General features: G+C 38.1%; 1 protein-coding gene across 1 annotated transcript in view; it reads right to left on the bottom strand.

The window, feature by feature from the left end:
- SPR (Sex peptide receptor) overlaps nucleotides 1–20,158 on the bottom strand; it is a 597,654-nt gene that overhangs the window by 38,356 nt on the left and 539,140 nt on the right. The window contains exon 8 of the mRNA XM_067783706.1: nucleotides 9,694–9,755. Within this exon, the coding sequence (XP_067639807.1) occupies nucleotides 9,694–9,755 (62 nt within the window). The remainder of the gene's footprint in view (nucleotides 1–9,693; nucleotides 9,756–20,158) is intronic.

Genomic DNA, 20,158 nt, shown 5'->3' on the forward strand with positions numbered 1-20,158 from the left:
GGCAATGTCCAAGAAGACTCCTAGAGCATACTCCTTATATTCCAGGGATTTCTCTATGCTTATTACTACCCTATGCAATGCGGTGTCTACCGACTTGCCTTTGGTGTACGCATTCTGCGTTGTGGAGAGCAGCTCTTCATCCACGTTGGACTTTATGTACACATCTATCAGCCTCTCAAAGGTTTTGAGCAGAAACGATGGTAAGCTAATAGGTCTATAGTCTTTGGGATACACATGACCGATCTTCCCCGCCTTTGGTAGGAAAGCTACCCGAGCAGTTCTCCAAGAGTGCGGCAAATGATTCAGCCTTATGCACCCATCGAGTATTATTTTAAGCCATTCCACGACCTCCATACTTGAAACTTGTAGCATGGCAGGGAATATACTGTCTGGGCCCGGCGATTTAAACTTAGAAAACGTTTTTACTGCCCATTCGATCTTGGTATCGGTCACCAAGCCCTGCACTACCCGCTCCGTGATCGAAGTGTGAGTGATGTCTGCTGGCTCTTCTAAACCGTCTCCTGATGGGAAATGTGTGTCGAGAAGCACCTCAAGGGATTCCTCACTATTACGTTACCATTCCCCGTTCTCTTTCTTTATTAGTCCCTGGACTATGTTTCCCCTTGCTAGGACTTTTTTCAACCGTGCTGTTTAGCTGGAGCACTCTATGTCCGTACAGAAACTTTTCCATGAGTTTCTCTTCGCTTTGGAAATTTCACGCTTGTAGATCCTCAGTAGATCCCTGTACCGGTCCCGACACGCTTCGCTTTCCGCGATCTTTGTGAGCTTAAATATTTCTTTTACCTTTCTTCTTAGAAGACTCAGCTCATTGTTCCATCATGGCGGCTTTGCTTTTCCTCTGAATCTTCTTGAGAGGGCAAGCTTTGTTATACGTATATATATACGTATATATCATAATACATGAATAGCTGATTCCTAGGCTTCAATTACTCATTCAAAAAGTGTGTTTCGAAACCATTAGGCTGGATAAATATAAAAACACCCAAAAACAATTTCAATCCAATTGCGATAACGGGGGCTAAACACGTATTACCAGTATTATACCTTTGTTATTGGAATATCGAAAACAATTTGGGCCGTAAACCACATTATAGTTGCTCACTTTCCGGACGACCGCGGATAGGCAACCGAAATAGATGAAACGGCACATCAGGAAGTCTCGGGCAAGGGGAAAGAAATAAGTAATTGGTGGGATTTACCTCTGTGGAGATTTAGGCTGACCTTCTTTTCCAATTTCCTTCATACCACTTTTTCAGTTTTCCTACAAATCGGCGGGGAGGGACCTATATATATACATGTTTTGTGCTGACTCCGAAGCTTTAAGGCATATGAATTTGCACTGAGAAGCTTTTTTTTAACAAAAATACATTCGCAGTGTTTGCAAACCACTGCCCAGTCGCTTAGAAAACTTTTTCAAATTGAAAGACTTTTTTTCTAAATTTATGATGATTACTTTGCCCGTGACTTGAACCCAGGACCATCGGTGTGGTAGCTGGAACACGCTATCATCACACCGGTCACTAAGGGCAAGAAATAGTAACCGAAATTGTACTGGGAAGTGAATATTTTCTCAGAGAAAAAATTACGGGTGGTAAGTAGGGATTATGTTATAGAGTAACTTCATCCTCTTAAAAAATTCTAGATGCCTCGAGATCTGATAACTTTGTCAGCCCTAGTAGCCAGAAACCTGAGTTCATGTGCGCGAAAAATCAACGCTCTGCCCACGTCTGGTGCCACTGACGAGGCCTAAGAATGTAATGACAGAAGACAAATCCCTGTTAGTATGCCCATCATGAGCCTCAAGTTTTTTGTTTCTTGATATTGGGGGAACTTTCATCTTGTACCGCCAGACTTTCACATGATTTTAAATTTTGCAGTGCTGTGCTTAAATCTAGGCCTTTGCTATTTAAATGATTAGACGCGATTCATGTCCCTATTTTATTTTTGCTGAACGGATTGGCACGCCTATCGTACAAGCAACATGTGCTATAGTCTTCTTTTCGAACATAACGGCGCTTTTATTAACTTAAATCGCTTTGTAACCGGGAATCAAGTATAACTGTACACTGAGCCCTGAAATAATCGTTTCTTATGCCTGTTTTCTTTCCAAGGCAATCCTAAATGAGATGATATCCAAGATATTTTCTGTAATGCCCGTCTGGTTATCACTACTTATATATTGCTTAAGAACGCTTCCTCTAGCCTTTTCAGTGCTTTTATCACGGCTATGATTTCCAGCTGAAACACATTACCCCGTCTCTAGCCTTTCGTTAGTTTGAAACGATTTGCATTCCTGCATGTTTGTACCAATAACAGTGATTTCGAAACTCCGCCCTCTATTAAATAACGAAATACTACTATGGTAATGCGGCACGCTCTTAATCTGCCCGAGACTTTAAGCCTAGTTGCAGTTTCTTGTGCTATATTCTGTGCCACTAGATCTGCAGGAAGGATGTGAGAGTAGCATACAGTCGGAATAGCTTTTACGACTCAACACTAGTACTTATAATAAAGAGTGGGCTTGGTAATCGCCGTAAATACCCAGTAGAAGAGTGCAGCTGATAGACCCCATCCTAGCGGACATCCTAGCGTTATTTTGCAGCACAAAATGTTTTCTTCGCTCTCTTCCAAATGGATTATCTACGACAATTTATTGTCTTGTATTATTCCTATAATATTGTGTGCTGTGTGTATCTTGTAGGGTTACTCCTCCCAGTTTAAGCCTAGTCAAATTCGGTATCTTATAACTTATGTATAAGCAACAACACTAGCTCCGTTTTTGTTTTCGCTAGATGTTAACCTCACGTCGGATGCCCAGTCATGTACGTCCTCCAGGCTCTGCTGTTGTTGTTGTTACCGCATTACACTCCCCAACACCCCCAACACTCCGGTGGTAGCGCCTTCCAGTACTATCCCGACTGATTCGGCACGATTTTCACTGACCCTTCACACCGTTCTGTCTGCAGGTTTTGCCAGCCTATTACGACAGGCATGCCTACCGCGGGAATATTCTAAGCGCCTAAACCCGTTAGGGGAATTGGTCAGCTTACAGAATATTGTCTGGGCCCACAAGAGATCCGTTAGGGATATTTTTTAAGTGTTATCGAATTTGTTTGATTACAACTCGATAAGCCGCCAATGTTTTTATAGATAATACTCCGAATAGCCTTCGATAATAACCGATAACTTGTCGATAACACCGATTATGCTTCGATTACAAACCTATAAACCGTCGGTAATTCCTCGTAACAGTTTAGTAACACTGCGAAAGTAAAACGTTTAACATTTGTAATCGATACTCCATTTTTAACACCGGGATAACAGATCGATTGCTGGTCTATACATTATCGATAACACGCTGCTAACAAACAGATAACAAATGGATAACAAACCTACAATTAGCGTAAAAAAATTGATAAACCGACCATAACCCGTCGATAGCAATTCGACGACTGGTCGATAATGGCTTTTATCGATAACAAACCTCCAGCGGGTTAGGGGGTTAGAATATACCCGCGGTAGGTATGTCTGTCGTAAGAGGCGACTAAAATACCAAATGGATTCAAGGGGTTGTGTAGCGCAACCCTCTCAAGGGGTTGCCAGCGCAATATATGGCTTCCCCAACCCAATTGTCATCCTCACCTATCGGTGGCTAATCCTGTTTCATTAAAAACCGAGGCTCTGGCTAGGGGATGGGAGGGCGAGTTGGCCTAGAAGGTCGCATGTGGTCATAAACAATTGTTCACGAGATGGTCGGGCTTGGTACACGAACGTAGCGGGTCTGCATCCGGCGAAGGACCATCAACATCGACAACACTCCCCAACTTCGGGAAGTGTCCTTACCGCTACAGCAACAACAACATAACAAACCGTATGCCCTTCGATAGAAAATCAAAAACCGATTCTGGTTTCCGCCTCTCAGCTTTCCTTTCCTCTCCACATTTTTGGTTTTTTCCTTACGAATGGAAAAAAATACCATTTTGTACACAGCTATACGTTTTGTTTGCTTATTTGGTACCAAATCAGAATTCATATTTATCATCCCTGATTCACAGACACCTAAAAAAATTCTATGCTTTGCTTATCATTTTATAGCAGAAACCAAAGAAAGTGAGTTTTGATAGATTCCATGTTACGTTATAAATCGTAAGTGTTTTATAACACAAATAAATCTTCTACGGCTTATACACGACATCCATTAAGGCTGCACTCGTATGGCAATGAAAAACAAACGGTTTTGTAACTTAGTAAAGTGCAAGAGCTCAAGGCTATCGCAGGTCATGCCGGCGGTTGTGCTTGTGCGGTGGATTATGCTTATAAAATTTCCTAAGGCCATGGGAGAGAAAAAATACGATGGTTTTAGTTACTTGTTGTGACGTTTACCGGAAATGTACTTTCTGCTCTTGCACGTCGTGCTTGCTATTGTGAGCTTTACGATGTCCATTAACAGAAGAAATAGACAGTGCACTTTTTTGTTGTTATGCAACTGGTATTCATTTGTGGCATGCAGGGCCAGATTAACAAGTAGGCAGTTGCCTGGGGCCCCCGATTTTAGGGGGGCCCCGAAAAAAGAAAAATACTTGTAAAATTTTCTTACAAACATAAAATTCTAGAGAGTGAAAGAAAAATATAATCAGAACTTAAAATAAATTTTACTGAAATAAATAGAACTCAATTGACCGCATTCAAAAGGAGACGACCGACCAACTAGACGAGGTTCCTAAAAGGACATTTCCTACTGATTTGGCAAATTGTATGAGCGTGCAAAGAAGTGTATTGAAGTGAGAGGAGAGTATATTGAATAATGAAAAAGGTTTATAACTTTTCTTCAGTTGGAAAATCATATTGGTGAAAGTCTAGCGAATCAAACTTTAAAGTTTGTTACTGAAGGCTGTGGTTTAGATATTCAAAATTGTAGAGGATAATCATATGACAACGTATTAAACATGTCCGGAAAGTATCAAGGTGTGCAAGCTAGAATATCGAGTTCGAATGAGAATGCGATCTATTTTCCCTGTTCCGCGCATTCCTTTAATTTGGTTGGAGAGCATGCTGCGAAGTGTTGTTTTTATGCAGTAGATTGATTCTCCATTATGCAGACATTATACAATTTTTTTCCGCTTCCACCTATCGTTGGCGCGTATTAAAAAATAAAATAAACAATGAGAAAACCTTTAAGACATTATCAACTACACACTGGGAAGCAAATTCGAATGCGCCGAATGCAGTTTACGATTCATTTAATATCATATTAGAGGCTCTAGAAATAATTGCTGATGATGAATGACAAAATACGGATACTCGTTATGAGGCGACGTGTATCGCGAATAAAATGGAAAAATTCGAATTTGGTTTCACACTGATTTTATGGAACTCTATTTTGACTGCTATACGTTCAGTGAGTAAGTCATTGCAAAGTGAAAAAGCAGATTTACAAACGTGTGGTTTTTTGTACGGATTGTTAGAAGAGAGCTTAGTTTCATTCCGTGAAAACAAAACAAAACAATTAATACCTGGTGTAGATTATACAGAAATCGTAAAACGTACTCGTCGTAGAAAAAACAACCCAATGACGGAAATGCTCCGTATAATCTTCCTCTTAAACAATGCAGAAGCAATTTCCAACTACACGAACCTTTTCTATGTTTGTGTGAAGATTATAACTCTCACTCGAGAATAATTGATGTTTCGGACTTTGCCATAAAAAAGACGGTTCTATCTTCTCTTAATAATTAAAAAATTATATTTATACTTTTAATCTATTGTATTTTGTGAATCTTTATTTCTCAGCTGATGAGTTTCTCTGTAGCTGAGCGGTTTTAGATCTCGGCGCTTAAGAAGCCACTGCCTCTCAAAGACTCGATAACAATAAAAATTATAATTGTAATAATACATAATAATAATAAGAATTAGGATACAAAAAAAAAAAACAAAAAACTATGTATGAATTAAAAAAACAATAACAGGATTAGCCTGGTTTCATTTGGCCACTTGAGGGCAGTGCGCTGCCACAACGTCCGAGAAAAAAAAAAGTAGAATATTCGCCTCGCGATGATTTTAAGACAAAATGTTTCCGCGAAACATCGACAATCTTCACACTGAAATCAAACGACGCGCGAAAATATATATGGAAGTTACAGAGAGATTTGCATTTCTCACCAACTTGAAACAATTCGAAAGTTACTTCAACTCCAGATACACTGATGCACAAAAAAACTCATAGTCATTTGTATAAGATTCTAATGGAAGATCATTTAGCCGATGTATTTCCTAACACAGAAATAGGTCTTCGGATTTTTTTAACATTAATGATCACAAATTGTTCTGCCGAACGATCCTTGTCGCAATTAAAAAGACTCAAAGCTGCTGAAAGAGCTACAACGCGACAAAAGCGACTCGAGATGTTAGGTATATTTTGCACTGAGTCAGGATTATTGAACAAAATCGATATTGATGATATAATTGATGAATTTGCCGAAAACAAATGTAGAAAACGACATGTTTAAAATGTAGATAGTAATTTTATTGATATTATTACATTGTGGCAATAAAATTTTAATGAAAAATATAAGTTTATATTTTTTATCGAAAAAGGAAGAGAACGGACGTGAAAAAGAGGGCCCCCCAATTGATGTTTGCCTAGGCCACCGTTGAGGGCTAATCCGGCCCTGCCTTGTTTTCTCGCTGCATGCTTTGATGCGAAAGCATTATGAAGCTTGTATCATAAAAATTCCATTGTTGACGGATTCCCTTAACACGCAAAGTGTGTACAAAACGAGGACAAAAAAGTTTGAACAATAGAAATTCAACTTTAATTCGTACAATTTATCTTCTTTTCTTAATTGGCTCTAAGTAGTTTATACGAGTATGGCTAAGTTAAACGAAGAGAGTCAGTCAGAAGTTCTTCCTTTTTAGTGACGGCCATTAGAAACAAAAAAAAAACCCAAAGTCTTCATCCTTTACTAGATTTTTCCAACGCAGCTTGCACCTTTGCTTTCTTCAAAAGGTGTCAGTAAAACACTGTGGTACATGTGAAATACAAGAAAGAGATAGCAACAGTGAGACTGAATATAAGGTATAATTGAAAACTCTGCGGCCGAATTCGAGAGATGTGTAGAGAATTCCCAGTGTAAAAAATCGCAGCGCCTACGGACTATGAAAGTGAGGGAAACAGCTCAATTTAAAGCATAATGTTCAGTTGAAATTAAGGTGAGGTGAGGTCAGCCTTTGTTGATTTATTGTTGGTTGTTCATTCAGAAAATTATTTTTAATCAGAATCTCTAAATCGATTTTCGGCATCTCGACACTCCTATTGTTAAGGCACGTTTACTGAAATAGGTCTCCATTTGGTTATCAAACTGACAGAGGGGTCGAAAAAGAGGGGTCAAGAATATCCGACCAGAGGATATTACAGGCCCTGATTTAAATTCCAAAACATAATTGGTTCAGTCATATACAGGATACAAGAAAACAAGGTAGTCCCACTTTGACGTATTTGACATAAACTGTGTAAGTTGTCAAAAAGTACAACTTGTCAAATGTAGAAAAAGCACTGCCATCTCAACAGAAACAACATATACGTTTGAATAACAGTACCAATAGACATATTTTACAAATTTTCCAACCACCTTTTCTTCAGATCTGAGCCACGGCAAGTGAATTAAAACTAAGCCGAATGTTACGCCTTAGTATTCTTTTTGCTCTGGGTGCAACATATACTCCGCCTCTTTGTTTATTTTGCTGACGGATGTATGCGAAGAATCTCTAGGTCACTGTTTCGATGCTCAACCGATTTGCACCGTCTTCCGACATCATCATACATATGATTCAGGCCTTGTTCTTACAAGTTTCGAAAAACTGCCACAATTAAACCGGAGGGTTGGTGCCTGGGTGCAGAAATGGCAGAACATGCTATACACGTCTATACGGATGGTTCCAAATTAATGGAAGGAGTTGGGCCTGCTGTTTACCGTGTCGACTCAGAAGATCCTATAGGCTGCTAGATTATTGCAGCGTTTTTCAAGCGGAAATTATAGCAGTGAAGAAAGCAGCAGAAATTCTGGAGGAAGTGTGTTTAAGCTGTAGTCGCGTCAATTTATATATTGAAAGTCAGGCTGCCATTAAGGCAATAACCTCACACAGTGCTTCATCAAGAAGTGTTCTGGAATGCAAAGAAGCATTGGAAAAACTTCGTTCAGGTCGGACCATACATCTTTGCTGGGTTCTCGGTCATAAAGGGATAGAACGTAACGAAAAGGTCGATGAATTTGCAAAGGAAGGTGCAACACTCGCTGAGTCGACGATAGACGTCCCAATCCGTTTGGGAGAAATCAAAAGGAGACAGGAGTTGCATATGATCCATCAAGCAGGAAAGGCGAGGACAAAACTTTCTAAGATCATGTGCAAATCCTGCGATATTAGACTCACAAAGTGGCTCATATCGCTGAAGAGAGAAGACTTAAGGCTCACGATGGGCATACTAACTGCACACTACTTTCTGGCGTCACATGCTTATAAGTTAGGCGTCGTCAATAACAGCAAGTGTAGGAAGCATGAGCTGCAGGAAGAAACGGTTGAGCACGTTCTGTGTTCATGTCCTGCGCTCGCCAGGTCAAGGTTCCAGCTATTAGGGGTGGCAGAGCTGCCAGATCTTGAGGCAGCAATTAAGCAGGATCCTAGAAAACTGCTAGTATTTGCTAAGAGGACGGAGTTATTCTATAACATATGTCTTGGCACCTGATTGGGGTTCTTCCGTTTGGTCGTCAAACACATTTTGGTAACACTATGGACACATTCAGTCTATATCAGGTCTTTATTGACCGGCCAGTTCAACCTAACATAATCCTTTAACTATTTCAAGGTGCTAATATTAATCGGCCTTATCAAATTAACTCCATTGTACCTGGTGAATTGAAGAGGGGCAGCGGTTTATTTAGTTTGTCCCTCAACAATCTAACCTTTCTTCAGATCTCCAAGTTTCATTAAATGTCTGCAAATAGGGATACCTGCGATATATTAAAGTCACAATGAGGAACTGCTTTGTCGCCTTTTTCATCTTCTTGGTGACAATGGGAGGCGCAGCGTTTGCTGTGGATAAACCGGAGTCTCTGTACTTCCTCACTTTATTTTATCAATCACTTCGTGGCAGCAGCACCCCTTGCTGCGTTACTTCGCATGGTGGCGCAGTGAGGATAAGGCTCCGTTAAAATACCGCGCAATGCACGCGTGCAAGCTGATAAGCAACATAGTAGGGCGCTATGAGGTTTGGCTAATCTCACACACCAATGTCAAGCTGGCAGCCCTATCAATGCCTTAAGATCCAATAGTGGAATAGAAGCTATGATGTATGTTTGTATTGGGGTCAAGTTCACAGCAATGGTTTTATTGACCAAATACGAACGATAAAGATACATATCTTCTAGCAGATGCAGTTTTTGTATGTTCTTGGGCAGGTGTTGGAACGTTTATTTTTTAAGGATATAGTAGAGCTGTTTAAAAAGGGAATGCCAAAATACAGTTTATGTCAAATGGGGGCAGTGGGGAGAAAAGGAAGAAGTGGAACTACCTCTGTATAGTTGTATCATGGTCATATATTTATTTCCTAAAAAAACGTTTCAGATTTAGAATCACACTTTGAACCATGTAAATAAATAATATTGTTTGCATACATACCTTTGCACAGCTAACGCCAGGGTCAGCCAAATGGACGCCGTGTGACATACAGCTGGCATAAGCTGAAATGATATGTGAAAGGAGAAAAATATTAATATCATGAAGAATTTAGGTTATAAAACACACTTTTATATATATGATACAATAATAACAATACATATTAAATTTTGGTAATAAAAATTTCCATTCACCGAAATGATGTCAGCAGGAAAACAAATTTCTACTTGTCATAAAATTTACAACTTTTTTGTTGATGCAATGAAAGGAAATGAAAAATGAACAAGTAAGGAAGGTTAAGTTCGGGTGTAACCGAACATTACATACTCAGTTGAGAGCTATGGCGACAACATAAGGGAAAATAACCATGTAGGAAAATGAACCGAGGGAAAACCTGGAATATGTTTGTATGACATGTGTATCAAATGAAAGGCATTAAAGAGTATTTTATGAGGGAGTGGGCCATAGTTCTATAGGTGGACGCCATTTAGGGATATAGCCATAAAGGTGGATCAGGATTGACTCTAGAATGCGTTTGTACGATATGGGTATCAAATTATAGGTATTAATGAGGGTTTTAAAAGGGAGTGGTGGTTGTTCTATAGGTGGTCGCCTTTTCGAGATATCGCCATAAAGGTGGACCAGGGGTGACTCTAGAATGCGTTTGTACGATATGGGTATCAAATGAAAGGTGTTAATGAGTATTTTAAAAGGGAGTAATCCTTAGTTCCATAGGTGGACGCCGTTTCGAGTTATCGCCATAAAGGTGGACCAGGGGTGACCCTAGAATTTGTTTGTACAATATGGGTATCAAAAGAAAGGTGTTAATGAGTATTTTAAAAGGGAGTAATCCTTAGTTCCATAGGTGGACGCCGTTTCGAGTTATCGCAATAAAGGTGGACCAGGGGTGACTCTAGACTTTGTTTGTACGATACGGGTATCAAATGAAAGGTGTTAATGAGTATTTTTAAAAGGGAGTGGGCCTTCGTTCTATAGGTGTTCGCCTTTTCGAGATATCGCCATAAAGGTGGACCAGGGGTGACGTTAGAATATGTTTGTACGATATGGGTATCAAATGAAAGGTTTTAATGAGTATTTTAAAAGGGCGTGGGACTTAGTTCTATAGGTGGACGCCTTTTCGAGATATCGCCATAAAGGTGGACCAGGGGTGACTCTAGAATAAGTTTGTACGATATGGGTATCAAATTAAAGGTATTAATGTGAGTTTTAAAAGTGAGTGGTGGTAGTTGTATATGTGAAGGCATTTTCCAGATATCGACCAAAATGTGGATCAGGGTGACCCAGAACATCATCTGTTGGATACCGCAAATTTATTTATATATGTAGTACCTGCCAAGATTTTAAGGGTTTTTTATTTCGCCCTGCAGAACTTTTTTAATTTTCTTCTACTTAATATGGTAGGTGTCACAACCATTTTATAAAGTTTTTTCTAAAGTTATATTTCGCGTCAATAAAACAATCCAATTACCTTACCATGTTTCATCCCTTTTTTCGTATTTGGTATAGAATTATGGCATTTTTTTCATTTTTCGTAATTTTCGATATCGAAAAAGTGGGCGTGGTCATAGTCGGATTTCCTTCATTTTTCATACCAAGATAAAGTGAGTTCAAGTAAGCACATGAACTAAGTTCATTAAAGATATACCGATTTTTGCTCAAGTTATCGTGTTAACGGCCATGCGGAAGGACAGACGGACGACTGTGTATAAAAACTGGGCGTGGCATCAACCGATTTCGCCCATTTTCACAGAAAACAGTTAACGTTATAAAATCTATGCCCCTACCAAATTTCAAAAGGATTGGTTAGTTTTTGTTCGAATTATGGCGTTAAAAGTATCATAGGCAAATTAAATGAAAAAGGGCGGAGCCACGCCCATTTTGAAATTTTCTTTTATTTTTGTATTTTGTTGCACCATATCATTACTGGAGTTGAATGTTGACATAATTTACTTATATACTGTAAAGATATTAAATTTTTTGTTAAAATTTTACTTTAAAAAAAATTTTTTTTTAAAAGTAGGCGTAGTCCTTCTCCGATTTTGCTAATTTTTATTGAGCGTACATATAGTAATAGCAGTAACGTTCCTGCCAAAGTTCATCATGATATCTTCAACGACTGCCAAATTACAGCTTGCAAAACTTCTAAATTACCTTCTTTTAAAAGTGGGCGGTGCCACGCCCATTGTCCAAAATTTTACTACTTTTCTATTCTGCGTCATAAGTTCAACTCATCTACCAAGTTTCGTCGCTTTATCTGTCTTTTGTAATGAATTATCGCACTTTTTCTGTTTTTCGAAATTTTCGATATCGAAAAAGTGGGCGTGGTTATAGTCCGATATCGTTCATTTTAAATAGCGATCTGAGATGAGTGCTCAGGAATCTACATACCAAATTTCATCAAGATACCTCAAAATTTACTCAAGTTATCGTGTTAACGGACGGACGGACGGACGGACGGACATGCCTCAATCAAATTTTTTTTCGATCCTGATTATTTTGATATATGGAAGTCTATATCTATCTCGATTCCTTTATATATGTACAACCAACCGTTACCCAATCAAACTTAATATACTCTGTGAGCTCTGCTCAACTGAGTATAAAAATATGGTTTGCTTAAGGTATGCACATGCATATATTTGAGATTATCTTTTATAAATTATTTTTCTCATTTACATTATTGGAAATTACAACTTTTTTCAGAACTGGGAAGGACCTCTCCGAGTCAACCGAAACCATCTGCTGCATACGATAATTGGAACAGCAGAACTAAACCACGATAGTCCAATCTTTATAACAGCGTACAATTGATATTGTCGCGAATACTTTCAGTTTCGATACGTCACTATGCCGCTATTAATAAATGCTAGACAACAACAGCAAATTAAATTACAACATGGACGTCCCAAATGTTGACCATTTTGAACATCCACGTCGATGGCACTAGCTACGGCTGTCCTACACCCCAAAATCTTGAGTGTGACGTTTGATCAGGATCTACATTTTGGTGAGCATGCAGCCGCAATTGTACCGAAAATCCAGAGCCGTAATAAAATCCTCAAATCCCTTGCTGGCAGTACTTGGGGAAAAGACAAAGAAACGCTCATTACCACATACAAAGCAATTGGCCAGCCGATTGCATGCTCCGCAAGCCCTATATGGTCGCCAATCCTAAAGACCACTCACTGGAAGAAGCTTCAGGCCTGCTAAAATACTGCCCTCAGAACTGCCACGGATTGTCTTCTTATGTCCCCAGAACACCATCTACATAATGAGGCGAGAATACTCCCCATCAGGGAGAGAAAAGAGATGCTAACCAAATAGTTCCTGTTGAATACCCAGAAACCTGGTCATCCCAACAGGCATCTGATTGATGAGCCAACACCGCCCAGGGGCTTAAGGAGTAATATCCGTAAGCATTATGATGAAATACGGCACCTGAGAACTCAGCCGTATGAAGCCAAAAAACACAAGCAGGTCCTCAGGGAACTCCACAAACAGGCGTCGGACCTTTATGCCAGGAATTGCCCGGTGAATCCAGTACTTACAGAACAGTACCCAACACTTACGGAAGAGGAACGCACACTCCCCAGGGAAACGCGAGTCACTCTAGCTCAACTTCGGTCTGGATACTGTAACAGGTCAAACTCTTACCTATCCAGAATCAACCCCGACATACAAAATGTATGCCCCGCTTGCAATGTGTCCCCACATGACACCAACCGTCTCTTTAATTGTAATGTGGAACCAACGCCTCTAACACCCCTCTCATTATGGTCCACCGCTGTTGAAACTGCAAGTTTCCTTGGACTCCCGTTAGAGGACATTGATGACAATTTGTGATTGGTCGCACCTATTGGATGGGGCGAAGCACTGCTACAACAACAACAGAAGGCAAGCAGATGAAATAGAAAACAGCCACACATACTTACGTGTATACAGCAGTAAAAAGCGAATAATACTGAGCATATACAATCTTTATTAGACATACCTAAATATACATGGAAGGCGGTGAACATGAGATGCAGAGATGTACACATCTAAAAAGAACGCACATAACCTTATTTAAACCTCAGATATAAATGTATATAACCAAATCCAGTATGAGATACAGAAACAAGAAATAAATATGCAACTATTCGAGAAAGCCTTTCGTGAGAAGTCTATACCCTGTGAGAAATAGGCGAACGAGGAATAGTGAATCAATTTTATTTTAATACGCTATAAGTGAAGTACGCGAATACATTGAATTGTGAAAAACTGCTACCATAGTAGTGATATATAATACAGAGCATTTTATATACAAAACATTTGCGTCTATTTATTCGACAATTTAGTGATTCCAACAATTACAGGAGACGCAGAATTATGGAGGATTTTTTAAAATACGTAACAATACGCACCGTAAGTTCTGCCTTATCTGAACTTGCTATCACCTGATTCGCGATTCGTACCATGGCAGCCATCTCACAGCGAAAAGAATGCTGAAAATAAATAAGGAGAATAACTCCTATATCGGCGAATGCTCGTATTACTCAACAAAGTTTGACCGACTTGGATCTTTTTATGGGTCGGCATCCGCAAAATCTGAACAGTTTTACTATATCTTTGCCATCTACATCGCATAAAAAAATTTACCACAATCTCGACCGGATTTGTGCCTTTATCTCCAAAACCATGCGAATTATTTAAAAAAAAATTGGGCAATTTCGGCGGTTTCCACGTACCTACAATTGAGAAGAAAACTAACTCGATACTTCGGTTTTGCATACAGAAAATATACGTGGCAACTGATTGAGCTTAAACCTATTAAAAATATTAATATTTTTTACGAACCTCCTAGCACCTAGTCTTTTTCGATATCTTATGAGTGTTTCTACATACAAAACAAAATTTCCCAAAGAGTTTAGTTAAGTGGTAAACACAGAAATGGGGCGGTATGGAAATTTTGTTCAGAACTCTGAAGTAATTGTGCACATTTTCCCGAATATTGGTGTAAAAGCTTAAATGCGAACGCCTGCCAAAGGTGCTTACTCACACAGTCACTTTCAAGCTTTCCAATTTATAATAGTTAGAAGTGAGAAATAAAACAATTAAAATTTTAATTAATTCTCAATTTTTATGTTCAAGATAAAGAGTATAAAGAAAATTTCATTTAATTGGCTTTCCAGAATAATCTGTTGCTTTTGTGTAAAAAGAACAATTCAGTATTAACAATTATAAAACGTGTGTGGAAATTTGTCGAAAAAATGTATATAGTATGTGTATATGTATATATGTGCAGATTAGACCATACTGAATTAAAAAGTAGACATGCCCTTATAAGAAGACATACGTTTTTTCGGACGGGCCCTGTATATACTTTCGGCCTCTTTTATACTATGTCCTAGTAAATAATAGTATAAATAGTAGCAGTAAAAATTACAAAAAATGATAACACGCTAACAATATAGCGCTAACAATATAGTGACTGATAAGTTCTCCTCAAGACAAGCCTGGAGGGTGGACGGGGTGCAACGAAAGGACGCAATTTCACTCTACACCAAAGGTTACAAAAATGACTGTGGTATTCAAGTGGCTGTCTTCTGTAAGCATCTTAAAGTGCTGCTGCCAGTCCGCCTTTAGAACTTTGTAAGTATTTTCTAAGCGAAAGTTCAGGGTATAGAGAGGACGTGTAGGCTCCTACCCGAAGACTCGGTGAGAGTGCACGAGGTGTGCATTTATTCTGATAGCCAAGTAGCGCTCATGGCACTTAACTCTCCCATAACTTCATCTTGGGCTGCCAGCAACTGCAAGAGGTCGCTTCAAGCCGCAGCCAACTTTGCAAACATAACCCTCGTCCGGGTAACTAGTCACAGAAACATGGAGCGCAACAAGAAGCTAGGTCATAGGAACATGGAGGGAAACAAAAAGGCAGATGCCCGCGAAAGCAGGGGGCTAGCTGGATGCTGCGGAGGGCATGGATCTTCATCAATCAAAATAAATATATTAGCAGACTCAAGGAATTAGCGGTCTCCAATTGATACTCCTCGGATACCTGCAAGATAACCAAGCAGACCTAGACAAATTACGATATTAGGAGAACAGTGTACCTACTAAATAGGTCAAGGAAAGAAATCTTTAGAATCACTGTCACAATCACGGAAAACTGGCCACTCGGCTTGCACGATGAGAGAACGGTAATCCCTTTCAATGCTACCCATCCCTAGCTCACACTAGGTATATAGCTGCGGACATTTTTATACTGCCGCAACTTCAGGAAGTAGCGAAATGCTCTGAAAAAGATATCAGCCGATTCATTCGTTTCAACGAGGCAGCGACTAGCCATATTAAAACAGAAGAAATAGGTTCCAAGAGAATGCGCATCAAAATGGCGTCTCGTGCGCTATCTGAGTTTGGGTCTTTGGTATCCGGGCGGCACAGTAACCAACCAAAACCCTCCAGAGGAAATACTCAACCGTAGTCAACTTTTAGTAGGAAAAATGCGCTCTGGTCATGTTTTCAAGGATAGATTGGCCTTCTTATGATAGAAAATACGCGAAAAACCTTTATGACCCTGAATATATCATGGATATAATGATTGATAAGGGTACTCAATGGGGAAATGCAGCGCTATTAGCATGCACATCAAGAGAAAGTATTCAGTATCTGCTGTAACATGGACTAACAGTGTTGCCAGAACTTTTTTTTATCAAAAACGCAAAATGGGCAAAAATAAAAAGCTAAGTAAAAAATTTTAAAGCTAAGAAAAAAAGCTAAAAGTTTGAGGCAACTTTCCGTGCGTTTTATTAATTTTTTTCGTAAAAGACATAACAGAATAAAAAAGTTTAATTATTTTTTACATTTATTTCATAAAAAATAAAAAAAAATAATTTAAAGATGCTATTTATGTTTTAACTTAAAAGTTATGCTTGATTAATCGTACCCCACTATGGTCTTTAGTTTTCGTAATATTTTTGAGGAAACTGGTTGTTTTCTTTGCAAAATAAGAACGCCGATAAAATTATTTTCAATAAGGAAATCTACTTTTGCCCTTTCAAAGAACCCATGAAAAATGTAAATTCTACATTTCACACTGGCTAGGAACCTATTTTCCAAGTTTTGGTATGTGTTTTACACCGAATCCAAAAGATATATGGGAAATGACATCTGGTAAATGAATTTTTGAAGAAAATGTTTTCGTTACATTTTCTGGTCTAGCGAACCACTGTCGTTGTATGATCCCCGGTTAAATAAAGTTTTTAAATAGGCTATTATGAATATGAATAAAATAATTTTAAATCAGATGATGTCTTATTATAAAACGAAGCAATTTTCTATGTACAATAAAACTTATAATGAGGTTATACTATGGTATATTAATCATTACTCAACCTCGTAAAAGCCATATAATCTATTTTTATTTATTGTATCATCTTATTATAACACCTTATGTAAGCCTGATTTTGGGTGAGCTACAAGCTTTATATAAAAGGTCTAGAGTAAGTAAGCCTTATTTTCTTTGCTCCATAAGCCTTATAATAAATTTGTTATATTCTACCTGACGGCTTGTAATAATCCCTTAGGTTAGTCTTATTTCATATTAACTTTAAACCTTACACATCATTGCATAGCTCTTTTGTCTAACTAAGAAAACCAGTAAAATGTTTCGGAAATCAAACATTCAATTTCGCTTAGAAGCAGAGTTTCTAAGCAGATGAAACAGCCAATCGAATCGAGTGGTAAACACACAGAACGAAAACGATATCAGGTTCATTATTTGTCCCTTAGACCCTAAAATTTGTAACATCTGGTCCCAATTTATTCAATGTTTTAAAACTTTGAAAATAAGCTAAAAAGAGCTAAAATATCTGAAAAAAGCTTAAAACTAAATCACATTTTCTTAAGCAAAACTGAGAAAAAAGGCTAAATCTAGCTTGAGCAAGTAAAGGTGTCTAAGTTCGGGTGTAACCGAACATTATATACTCAGCGTGAGCTTCAATTGTACATTTCATTTCAGATAAGTTACTTTTCTACATAACACGTGACACCGCGCATTTAAAAAAAAATGTCTCCACATTTCCTCTGACAATAAAACTTGATAAGTGAAATATCATTGATTCGAAATTATTTTTTGCTAAGTTATGGGTTATTATTCTAGTCTACGACCCTTTTAAACTTGTTTTATATCTAAATTGCCGTGGTCTTTAACCGATCCCGTCCATTCTTACTAGAAATATTTTCTGCTATTAGGAAAATATGAGTATACAATTTCATTAAGATATGTTAATTTTTCTTCGAGTTATGGATCCCGAAACATAGAAAATTGCTGATTAAAAAAAGGCGTGGCACCGCTACGCCCATTTTTTCAAATTTGAAGTTTTTCCTATTTATTGTTATAAATCCACTCGGGAAATGAAATAACATTGATATAAAGCTCTTTTTTGCAAAGATATAGCTTATTTTATTCGTCCACGACCCTTTTAAAAATCTTTTATATAAAAGTGGGCGTGGTCTTTAACCAATTTCGTTAATTTTTCTTCAAAGCATTCTCTATAGTAAAAGCAATCTCTCTGCCGAATTTTATTACGATAGGTTTAACGATTTTTGATTTATGATTAATAATATTTGTAAAATTGATCACAAGTGGGCGGTGCCACGCCCATTTAAAAAAATGTTCCCAAATTTTTATAAAGACTCTCAATATCAGGCCACATGTCATATTTCAACATCCTAGGTGTATTATCAGGTTTTTTGTGTTCTCCAAAATTTTATATATATAAAAAGTGGGCGTGGTTAGCATCCGATTTCGCCACATTTTCAATACATCTATTCTGGGCCCAGATAAGCTAGTGTACCAAATTTGGTGAAGATATCTCAATATTTACTCAAGTTATCGTGCTAACGGACGGACGGACGGACATGGCGCAATCAAATTTTTTTTCAATACTGATGATTTTGATATATGGAAGTCTATATCTATCCCGATTCCTTTATACCTGTACAACCAACCGTTATCCAATCAAAGTTAATATACTCTGTGTGCAAAGCACGCTTGGGCTCAGGAAAAAAAATAATTTTCGAGCCGACGAAAAAAAATGGCGAAGGGTAAATTTTTCGACCAAAACTCTCCCCAAAACCCAAAAAATATTTTTTTTTATACTCAGCTGAGCAGAGCTCACAGGGTATATAAACTTTGTTCGCATAACGGTAATCCGTAACGGCATAAACTAATCAAGATAGATATAGACTATATATCAAAATGATCTGGGTGAAAAAAGAAATTCATTTAGCCATGTCCGTCCGTCTGTCCGTCCGCCTGTAAACACGATAACGAGTAAATTTTGAGGTATCTTGATGAAATTTGGTATGTAGGTTCCTGGGCGCTCATCTCAGATCGCTATTTAAAATGAACGAAATCGGACTACAACCACGCCCACTTTTTCGATATCGAAAATTTCGAAATACCGAAAACTTGGTAGGTGCGTTGACCTTATGACGCAAAATAGAAAATTAGAAAAATTTTGGACAATGGGTGTGGCACCGCCCACTTTTAAAAGAAGGTAATTTAAAAGTTTTGCAAGCTGTACTTTGGCAGTCGGTGAAGATATCATGATGAAATTTGGTAGGCACGTTATTCCTATTACTATATGTATGCCAAATAAAAACTAGCGAAACCGAATGAGTTTTTTTTAAGTCAAATTTTAACAAAAAATTTAATATCTTTATAGAAGTAAATTATGTCAACATTCGCCTCCATAATGATATGGTACAACCAAATACAGAGATAAAAGAAAATTTCAAAATGGGCGTAACTCCGCCCTTTTTCATTTAATTCGTCTATAATACTTTCAATGCCATAAGTCGAACAAAAATTTACCAATCCTTGTGAAATTTGGTAGGGACATAGATTCTATGACGATAACTGTTTTTTGTGAAAATGGGCAAAATCGGATGAAGCCACGCCCCGTTTTTATACACAGTCGACCGTCTGTCCTTCCGCTCGGCCGTTAACACGATAACTTGCGCAAAAAACGATATATCTTAACTAAACTTAGTTCACGTACTTATTTGAAGTCACTTTATCTTGGTATAAAATATGGCCGAAATCCGAATATGACCACGCCCACTTTTCCGATATCGAAAATTACGAAAAATTAAAAAAATGCCATAATTCTGTACCAAATATGAAAAAAGAGATGAAACATGGTAATTGGATTGGTTTATTGGCGCAAAATATAACTTTAGAAAAAACTTTGTAAAATGGGTGTGACACCTACTCTATGAAGTAGAAGAAAATGAAAAAGTTCTGCAGGGCGAAATCAAAAGCCCTTGGAATATTGGCAGGAATACTGTTCGTGGTATTACATATATAAATAAATTAGCGGTACCCGACAGAAGATGTTCTGTATCTCAAAAAGGCGTCCACTTAAAGAACTAAGGCCCACTACGTTTGAAATAATCATTA

The sequence above is a fragment of the Eurosta solidaginis genome, chromosome 4, assembly GCF_040869045.1.
Source record: "Eurosta solidaginis isolate ZX-2024a chromosome 4, ASM4086904v1, whole genome shotgun sequence".
Classification (NCBI taxonomy): domain Eukaryota; kingdom Metazoa; phylum Arthropoda; class Insecta; order Diptera; family Tephritidae; genus Eurosta; species Eurosta solidaginis.